The 10,490-nt window shown below is 51.9% G+C and overlaps 1 protein-coding gene across 1 annotated transcript; it reads right to left on the bottom strand.

The window, feature by feature from the left end:
* Positions 1–3,947: 3,947 nt before the first annotated feature.
* On the bottom strand, positions 3,948–8,904 carry FOXF1 (forkhead box F1). The gene is made up of 2 exons (XM_001365795.4): positions 7,736–8,904; positions 3,948–5,601 (listed from the first exon to the last, which is right to left on the bottom strand). Exons 1-2 carry the CDS (start codon positions 8,874–8,876, stop codon positions 5,441–5,443), a joined length of 1,302 nt encoding a protein of 433 aa, XP_001365832.4. The 5' UTR covers positions 8,877–8,904; the 3' UTR covers positions 3,948–5,440.
* Between the last annotated feature and the right edge of the window lie 1,586 nt (positions 8,905–10,490).

The raw sequence follows: 10,490 nt of genomic DNA, 5'->3' as shown, positions 1-10,490 counted from the left end.
TCCCCCTGGTTCTTCAGGGCACACCAAGGATGGGCCAGGGTCCCTGGCTATTTCAGATCCAAGTAGGCATCAGTGCTTTCTTATTAGGAGGACTGATCTCCGGGCTCTATCTCCTACCCCTACAAGAAAGGACCTCCCACATCCTTCCTTCCACTCTGACCTCCAGTCCAGAATGATCTTTGCACTCCTTCTAATATATACAAGGTTCTATATAAAGTATTCCAAATGGGAACCTCATAGCCTCAGAGAAAATACAGGATTTAGGGTGAGGCATCTCTGTCCAACTCCCAGAAGCTCTACCACTTATGTTTGTGACCTGAGATGAGTCACTTCCTTTCTCTAGACCTGTTTTCTCCTCTGTAAAATAAGAGGGCTGAACTAAATGATCTCAGTTCCCTTTCAGTTCTAAATCTTATGGGCCTCCAGAGTGGTATAGATCCGAATGCCTACCCCGCAGTCAGAGAAAAAAGGAGAGCAGGATGTATAATAGAAAGAATTTGAAATTTGGAGTGCTGCAGGACCTAGATCTGTATTCAGTTCTACCTGTAAGAACTTGCAAAAATCACGACTTTTCTTAGCCTCTCTTTTTCTCCTCTACACACTGAGAAGACCACACCAAATGACCTCCTAGGGTCCTTCCCCTTTTCAATTTGTGCCCCTTTAGTTACCACTTCTCTGCACATGCTGACAGGGAAGCAATGAACACAAGATCACAGATAGAGGACCTGAAGGGGCCTTGGTGATCACTGAGTCCAGTTCTCTCCTCTTGCAAGGATGCTAAGACTTAAGAGTTGACCGCCCCTGTAGTTCCCATTGCTCTCAGGTTGGGGGAGCCCAGGGGCCATCCCAAAGCTGTATTTCTTCAACTAAACTAAAGTTTAGTTTATTTCTATTTCTGCCAAATCCTTGAGGTACTGCTGGACACATGAATTAAAAGCTAGATGGTTCCCATCTAGGGGCACCCCCAAACCAGGATGGATGGATGATATAGAGAGATATAAATATACACACATATTTATATACACATACTTGTTTTTGTTGTCCAGTCATTGTAGTTGTGTCAGACTCTTCATGGCCCCATTTGGGGTTCTCTTGACAAAGATACTGGAAAGGCTTGTAATTTCCTTCATATATACAGATATGAGCAGGTACATATATACAATATACTTTTATGTGTGTATAATATGTATAGATAGTATATATACTAAACTGTTTAAATGTCTGTAAATAAAAAGACTTATTTTCACTAGGCATATCCTATATATGTTTATAGTCTTTTATTATATAGCGGTCATTATTCATTCTCTGGTTTTCTGAGGCAATTTGTGTCTCAGAGAAGGAGCGGTTTTAAATTTCATATAGCACATCTTTATGAATAAACACACATCTTTTTAGAATTATTGAATGTTAGGACTAAAATTGAGAATTCTGGAGATATCATCAAGATTGTATGTGATTAGGAGAGTCCATGGTCCATCCTTTATCCAAAGTCTGTATACCTAAATGATGGACAGCCCGTGTGGCGTGTTTAGCCAGAACCTCTGGAGACAGCGATAATAACGACCAAAGAAGGAGGTCTAGTTGCGTTGGATGGACCTTCTCTGGAGAGAAACTGTAGAGAAGGATAATGCCCAAGAATCCTACTGAATGACAGTGTGGTTGGGGCTGCCTTTGGGGAAATCGTACCCACACCAGGGATCTACCGAAATATCAAGAAGTTGGAATTGGAGTCACCTTAGTGACCATCTAGTCTAACTCCCTCATCCTACAGAGGAGGTTCACAGAGAGGAAGTGATGAACTCCGGAGAGCAATGGCTGGTGCCCTGACATGTTTGTTTCCTATACACTCCATTTCTTCCAGTGCTTACTGAACACTGTTGTCTTCTGGGATGTGTGTGCTAGAGTGATGTGCTTACAGAGAGGAAGGTAAACCTTAGGTGGATGTTCTCAGTGGCACTCCCATCCCTGGGCATACTTTTGCCACCAACAGAAGACATGGGCAGTGCCTGGCTGGGACTCCTGGGCATCAAGCAGAATTTCAGAAGCTCAGGAAGAGATTTCTGTCTTCAGGCCCCAGCCAGTGTGGACTAGATCAGAGAAGCCAGGGCCCAAGTCTTCACAGGAAGAATTTGGATCCTGTGGTGTGGGCAGTCCAAGTGATGAGGGCAGAGGACTTCCTAACCGCTTTAGCTAGCTCTTGCCATCCCTTCCTGGGACTGTGTGGTTAGACCCCAAATCAGGAGCCCTGGCTCCCTATCCCTCTCTTCACTATACCAGGCCTGGGCCCTTGTGGCTGGAGAGGAGATGTTAGCCAGATGAGAGTCTAGGTGGGTTGGCGCTTGGAGTTTTTAAAATGGGGCCCAGGAGCTCCTCACCCCGGGAAGCAGCAGAATGTCTCCTGAGCCTCTGCTTGCTGGAAGGAAGAAGGGCGGGAAGGGGTGGGAAAGAACAAATAAACAGGGAACACCCTATGGGCTGATGTTCCTGACAGGGTGGAGGGAAGCAGGGGCAGAACCCTAGAGGTAGGTGGTAGAAGTGTACCCCACCTCTGGGTCCATTGCCATAGCCAGGACCCCTTTCAAGATTTAGGGTTTGTGAGGATCAAATCTACTTCCACCACCACTCTTAATTGGAGATCTTCCTCCCCACCCCACCCCCAAAAGGGGGTGTTTTGTTTTGTTTTTCTTGTTGATTTCTAGCAATTTTGTCTTTAGGGGTGGAGGGGAGAGAGTCAAGATGTCTCTCCATGAGTTCATGGGGATTGATGGGAGATGGGGGAAGGGAGAACAGTGAGGGGAATCTTGCAATTTGATGAGGTTTTGCTGCTCTCTGGACCTCTAATTGTGCTTCCTAAATTAAGTGGAGGTAGTCTGAGGAAGAGAACTCTGGGGCCTTTTAGAGAGAGACGGCAGCACTCAGGGAAAGGCAGAGAGAGACCCAGAGCAGAAGGCAAAGGAAGAGATGGCTGGGGCCTGCATTTGGTCGTCCCTTTATCTCTGGTTTATAGACAGCTGTTTGTTTGGGGCATTAATTGTCCAGGCAAGTTTATTGATAATTCTGATGTAACAGAGCTCAGAAGAAATTACCTTCACGTCCAAAATGTCAAGGCTGAAAATAACCAGGTACAGAGCTCACGACCCTAAGACAGGGGAAAGCTGTGGTGGGTCTAAATGCTGCAACCCAATGACATCTACTTTATTCTGTTTGTTTTACTAGAGGGGAAAGGAGCGGAAGGGCTACAAATTGGGGAGGAGGGTGAAAATCCTTTTTCCCTGTGTTAAAAAATATATATAAGATTTAGAGAAAACGTTCTCCATTTTGAAAGGAACTGTTCTCCATTCTTCCTTTTCATTCCTCGGGCCCATAATCTGGGTCTGATTTTAGACATTCCAGTTTGGGGGACCCAAAAAGAGGGGCACAGGAAGGGTTTCTTTCCTTCCTGGGGGGGGGGCACTGGTCTCTTTTCAGCAAAGCAATTTCTCTTGGTAGCATAGATGGGGAAAGTATCAAGATCTGAAAATCCATTTTTAAACAACAACCAGGATGAATTCCCATTTACATAGTGCTTGGAGATTTCCAGTGCTGACTCCACATGGAAATGCCTATTGGGAACGGGAGAAGTAAAGATCCCATTTCCTCTTTTGGAATGGGAGAAGGAAGGCCTCTGATTTTTCTGCCAGTTTCAAGTTATTTCTTTAAAGCAGGAGATGCAATTTAAAGGGGAGCAGAGACCAGGAAGAGAATCCCAGAAATTAAAGGCTGGAAAGGACTTTTAGAGACTAGCTGTAGAATAGCTCTTAGCTCTGGGCAAGACTTCCTTCCCTAAAATGGTAAGTGAAGGGGACAATGGAAGGATTGTTCGAATGATTGGGAATCACTAGAAACCAAAAGTCAGTCGGGGGTTGCTTCTTTCTCCCTAGAGATACTCTGAAGTCCCACTGCCGGTAAAATACTCGTGGTGTTTTATTTATGGTTCATACAAGTGTGAAGACCATGTACAAATGCTATACATGTTTTTATTTTTGTTCTTTTTTTCTGGAAAAAGGTACACAAGGGGGGCACGTCATTAATTACGATTTTATACAGTGCAGAAGAAAGCTTAAAATGGGTGTCACAAACGCTGTCCCGTGCAGCCAACATACAAAAAAAGGGGGGGGGATAGTCCTTCATTATATATATATTTATATAAAACATATGGAAATTTGTCTTTACACAGATCCGACTTTGTTTCAAATTTACAATGGATAGCTAAAAAAAAAAATCTACACGGCAAATATTGCCAACGAGGTACACACCATTTAATACTGATCCACGGAGCCGACGTGGTGTTTTGATTATTAGGAAAAAAAGTAGAATAAATAACAGGATGAGCCTTGCTATTTTTTTTAAAAGTGCCTTAATCTTTCTGTGTCCCGGCGATCCTGAATCCACTTTGGAATTAGTAGCTTCTCTCTTAAATCCTAGCCAACCGCTGCTTTTCAGCCTCCAGAGCCCAAAGCTCAGTCTTGGACCAGAAAGTTTACAGTAGAGATCGGAAAGGAGTCGTTTGGTGAGGGTGGAAACCAAAGAGGCCCACGGATGGTGCGGAAAAGGTCACACCGACTGATGGGGGAGCAGAGCAGAGGGGAAGTCTAACACGGGGGACGGACTCGCTTCTTTGGCTCGCTGTAATTTGGGTTGGGGTTGAGTTTAATTTAAGTCTAAAATGTTTAAAGCAGAGAGTGGTTTGGGAAAATAGAGTTCGTCTAGAAGTTCCACTCTGGGTTGATCTGAAGAGAATCCCGGCTAAGGAAGGGCGAGGACAGAGCAATCTCTGGACCCCGCCTGACGCGGTGTTCCGAGAAGACCCTCTTTCTAAGACATTCTTTCAACATCAACAAGAAGAAGATAAATATTCAAACCGACAGAAGAAGTCTTTGATAATGACTGGATTTCCCAAGTCCCCACCCTCCCCACCCCGCCGCCCTTCCTCGCCCGATTCAAGTCCCTGGAGGAAGAGAGGGGGTTAAACAAAATCAAACTTATTCGGAGATTTTTCCTCGTCTCTTTCGGTGGTTCCCCAAATTCAGCACCGTGCCATCCGGATCCCGCGGAACTGGTTCGCTCCCCAAAGATCTGAACCTCATTCTCAAATCCTGGTGGTCAAGCCTAGGTCCCAGTCTACACTAGAAATGAACATTGGCGCCTGGGGCGGAGGTGGGGATGAAGGGCAGGCGTTGGGAACTGCTTTCACCGACTGACCTGGTGCACACACACACTCCCTTCGGATTTCCTCTCCCTGTTGGCCCCAAAGGCCCAACTTTTCGTCTCCTGCCGCCGCTGGCTTATACCTCAAGAATTCATCAGTTTCTTTTTTTGTCTTCAGTTTTTAGAGGTCCCTTCGCCCCGTGAGGGGGGAGGGGGCGCCTTGGGCGTCGCCGCAGGGCTGCCCGCCCAGCCATCACATAACACAGGGCTTGATGTCCTGGTAGGTCACTTGTTGATGATAATAAGACCCGCTACTCGCTGAATGCATCGAGGAGGAGGCCATAGCGTTGAAAGAAAAGACGAACTCCTTTCGATCACACATGCTTGGAGACTGAGAGTGATACCGGGGGATTCCTGGGAAGGAGAGAGAGGGGAGGGGAGGAAACACATGGATGTTGGTGGAGGTTGGCAGGGCTGGGTCTTAAAAGAGATTTGGAGGTAAATATCCCGTCTGCCCCCTTTTCCCTCAAACACGCACACGCACACACGCAGCAGAGAAGTTGTGAAGCGGCCAGATGGGGTCGGAGAAAGTAGCCCAAGCTACTGTTTTACGGTCAGGAGGTGAAGAGAAGGAAAGGGAAAGCGATGACCTCTTTTTTTTCCCCTTCTGGTCGATTGGGGACTAAACGAATTGGCTGCACCCAGCCCGGATAATCCCAACTCCCCCAGGCCGCCGCTCGGGAGTTAACCTGGCGGCACGGGGTCTGCGGGAGGTATTGAGCCTCCCGGCGGATAATCTAGTCCCCTCACTGACGCTTTAGCTGTTCAGAGATTCCCCTAAGGTTCTCGGGGATTGGGGTGCGGGCAAAGGGATGCGTTTCAGTGGGACCGAGAGGTCAAGGGTCACTTGCCTGGCAAAGGGGAGGTGGTCGGGTCCCCAGGGCACTCTCTCGGCCCGAGGTCCTAGGCTAAGGGAATAGTTTAGAATACTACCCTGCTCAGCCTTGGCCCCCTAGAGAGCCCAATACCCTAGGTGGACCGTCCAGCTCTCCTTTCCCATGGATGGCAGTTTACCAACCCTCGACTGACCTTTGCAAGATGGGCTGATCTATCGGGCAACTCCCAGGATGAAGAGGTTGGGGGAGAGGTGGGGGCAAGAATTGAGGGGAGGCAATGTTTCAATCAGAGAAACCCCGCAGAAGTTGAACCGTCCAGGCAGGACAGTGGGTAGGATCTAGAGCCCTTTACAGAACCCCGATATGCTGGGAATTTTGGCTTATGGCTCAGTTCGGAAGCCCTGATCTTTGAGGAGAGCTGCTCTGGCCCCCTCTCAAATACAGCCAAAGGAGCCTGCTCGGGTCAGGAGCTCCCTGATACTCCCTCAGCGCTGCTGTTTCCCAAATCAGGCCAGGCCTAGCCTCAGGAGCAGAGCATCCTGGTTCCAAGGAAGCACTAAGTGACAGGCCTCTGGCTAAGTCCAGAGAGTTTCCAAAACAAGGCCCCAAGAAAGGAGAGGATTGGCAAGGAGCTGGGGGTTCAGGAGAGGGGGAGATATTTTTAAATCTTCTGTCCCTGGGTTAGGGTGGGAGTCTCCTGCGGAGGTTACACTTGGTCTTGAAACCCAGAGCTGAAGAAACCAGCTGTGGGAGCTCATCTGGCCAGCCTCTCTTCCCCAAGTTGACCGTGAGGCCTGGCTGCGCTATCCCCTAACTTCAGTAAAGGAAGAGGATGCCCTCCTAACCCTTAGCTGTTGTATAGAGTCTTCTAGTCTTCTATGAACAAACACCCCGAGGCCACTCCAATTTCCCCCACCAAAAACTCTTGACCCTCTACTGGCCTGCCTCCTCCTCTCAGGCCCAGGGACCGACTCCTGGGAAGGCCAAACAATCTCCCCCAGACTTTCCAGGTCATTCAGTGCTAAAGCAAGAGAAAATGGGCCTGAAAGAGAGGGAGGCCCTGGGCTGCTGCCTTTCACTCTCGAGTTTCTTTCTTTATAAAATCTAGAAAGTCCAGGGACCAAAACCCCAAGCCATTAACAGTGGGTTGTTTAAAGAAAATTAAAAAAAAAAAAAGAACAAAACCCATGGGCAGGATGGAGAGCTTGGGCCGGGCCTGAGGAAGGCCAAGCAGAACTCCTTTCCTGGGCCCAAACTGAGAATCCTAGACTGCCGCCCAGTTCCAAGGTTCAGGAAAGGGAGGAAGGGGTCGGGAAAGGGGCCGATTGCAACACGAATGAACACATGTGTTTGAAGGGCTGCGTCCAGTGCTTGAGCTCTCAGCAGCATCTTTCCCACCTAGCCGGCACGGAGAGAACTCATCTTTCTTTCCTAGTGAGTAGGGGGATGGACAGGCGATGTCAGGCACGCACAAGCACGACCACACAATGCACACAAACGCCTCTGGGAGACAAGCCTGGAGGTGTGTGTCTCTACACAGCCTCTCCAGGCAGTCCCAGCCCTAGCCCCCTAGTTGCCATCTCCCCCATCTCCCTCTGCCCCTCCACCTCCCACCTCCCCCCCGCCTCGGGGGCCCGCTGCGCTGCACTCACCTTGTAGCTCGGCAGGGTTGTGGCTGTTCTGGTGCAGATAGGGCTGCTCCAGGGAGTGCGTGGGGAGGCTGGACGACAGGGGATTGGCGGCGGGGTTGCAGGGGGACAAGGGCTGCTGCTTAATGTAGGAGGCACCGCTGTTGAGCGCCGCTGCGGAGGCCGAGGGCGGCCAAGCGGAGGCGGAGCCCGAGTACACAGAGTGAGGTTCCATGACCCCGCCGCTGGCCAGCAGCGGGGAGGCGGACACGGAACCCTCGGGATGCGGGTATTCGGCGCCAGCCGAGCCGGCGCAGCTGCCCATGTAGGAGTGACCGCCGTTGGCGGGCAGGTGGGGCACCGAGTGGCCCGGCAGGCCCAGGCCGTCCACGTTGCCCGGCAAGTGGCCGTTCATCATGCCGATGCCGCCTTCCAGGGCCAGGCTGTTGGGAGGGCAGGAGATGGCCCCAGCTGAGCCCTGGAAGCTGTAGGTGTCGGGGAGGTGGTTGAAGCCTAGCCCGTTCATCATGCTGTACATGGGCTTGAGCGCCTGGCACTTCCTTCGGAAGCCGCGGGGCCGCCGGCGAAAGGAGCCCTCCTCGAACATGAACTCGCTGGCTGGATCGATGGTCCAGTAGTGGCCCTTGCCCGGGCGGCCCAGTCCCTTGGGCAGCTTGATGAAACACTCGTTAAGCGAGAGGTTGTGGCGCACTGAGTTCTTCCAGCCCTGATAGGAACCTCGGAAGAAGGGAAAGCGGCTTTGGAGGAACTGGTAGATTTCGCTGAGCGTCAGCCGCTTGGTGGGCGAGCTCTGGATAGCCATGACGATGAGTGCGATGTAGGAGTAGGGCGGCTTCTCCGGCCGCCGGATCCCCGCGTTCGTCTTCTTGGCCTTTGAGGTGGTGGACGAGGCGGGGTCCATGGCTGAGCCACCGCCGCCGCCTCCGCCGCCGCTGCTGTGGCCGCCGTGTTGCTGCGCCTTCTCTGGGACTGAGGACATCGGGTGGCTGCTGCCGCCGCCGCCGCTGCCGCCGCTGCTCTGCGCTGCGGAGGAGGAGGAGGAGGAGGAGGAGGAGGAGGAGGAGGAGGAGGAGGAGGAGGAGGAGGAGGAGGGAGGAAGAGGAGGGGGCTGCGAGAAGGGAGCCTGCTTCACCTCTGCCGTCATCTGCTGCAACTTTTCCAGAGCGCTCTGTTGCACACCCCTCCCCTCCCCCCTAACCCCCCTTTCCCGGGTCCGGCGGCCCTCCCCCCTGCTTCGGAGAATCTCCTTAGGTCTGCTGCTGCTGTTACAGCCTGCCGGGGGTTGGTTGGCTGACTGGCTGGCTGACTCTCTCTCTCTCTCTCTCTCTCTCTCTCTCTCTCTCTCTCTCTCTCTCTCTCCTTCCTACCCCCTCCTCTTCCCCCTCCGCTCTGGCCCTCCCAGAAGATCAGGAACCAGCTGAGAGCCGAGCCAGAGCCAGAGGGACAGGCTCTTTACAGAAGCCCCCGGGGCAGAAAGGAACACCCTCAGAATTGGGGAATCGGGAGAAGGGGCAGTTCGGTGGTAGGAGGGCTGTTCTGCAAGTCTCCAGCAGCCTCGGAGGTCCCAGTCGGCTGCCACAGGACCCAACCCTCCTTCCCCAGACGCTGTTGCCCAAAGAAGTCTCTAGTCACAACAGCGGCTCTGGGCTCTGCTCTCTCCGTGGAGATCGCTTTAACTTTATCTCTTGTCAGCTACATCTGTCGGCTCCTGACAGTCAGTCAGACGTAAGGAGCTAGAGGAGTTCCCCCGCCCCGACCTCCCTCAGTCTTCGCTCCTTCCCTCCCCCGATCGCCCTCCCCCCATCCTTACTCTGGTGGGCACTTAAAGGGACCTTCACACTCCTCTTCCCTCTCCCCACCCCGCTGTGGCTCCCATCCAGATCCCGCCCCAACCTCCATCTACCAGCCTTCCAAGTGATTGTTAATGGACGAACGAACACCGGGCGGTTCTCTCCACTCTCTCGTCCCCAAGTCCGCCCTTCACCTTCCTGAACAGGCTAGGCCGGCGGGAAACTCGGAGCCATCACTAGGCTTTCCAACCCCAAGATCTTTCCCTGCTCCACAGCCCTGGGATCAAAACGACCTCCGTGAAGTCCGTTTATTTCCCAGCCCTCCCTTCCTCCCGACCTCTCACCCCCACCCTAGGGAGACCCTCTTAATGACTACGCTCGGAAGGACCCTTTCCCCAGTGGCTGCCAAATGCCTTGCTTGGCCTGAGTTTTCAGAAGTCCCAAAGTCCTGGGACTCCCTGAATCCAGGCAAGCAGTGTTCCTGGGGAAAACGAAAGCGCGGCTCGGCCGCTTTGTCTGCGACCGCGCAGTTGGCTCTGGACGACTGTGAACTCTGTGGTTCCCACTAAGCGGGCAGCGGGCCGCAGCAACTACACGGTTTGGCCTCAAAGCCGATGAAAGCAGAGAGCCCTGGCTCAGGCCCGCGTGGAGCTCGCAGAGCTGTCGGCTCCCAGTCCCAAGCTTTGGCGTTCCCCTGCTGAAAAATGCAGGGTCTAATTTCTAAGATAAGGGGAAACCTGGCAGGATGTTTATATAGCTAAGTGTAAACATGTTCTCGGAGATTCTTTAATAAAGAAAAAAAAATCAGAGAAAACGGGCAGTTCTTTCCATGCGCCCTTTCTGCTACATTGGAATCGTCTGGGCAGCCTATCTGGCGGCTTGTTTAGATTTTTGTAATATAAATAAGTGCGGGGTGCCGGGACTCTGACTGGAGCAGCCCCCGTGCGCGCCCCGCAAGCTCAGCCCCG

This window comes from Monodelphis domestica, chromosome 1, assembly GCF_027887165.1.
Source record: "Monodelphis domestica isolate mMonDom1 chromosome 1, mMonDom1.pri, whole genome shotgun sequence".
Classification (NCBI taxonomy): domain Eukaryota; kingdom Metazoa; phylum Chordata; class Mammalia; order Didelphimorphia; family Didelphidae; genus Monodelphis; species Monodelphis domestica.
Note: the sequence above shows the minus strand (reverse complement) of the source record. Positions and strands in the feature narration are given on the sequence as shown.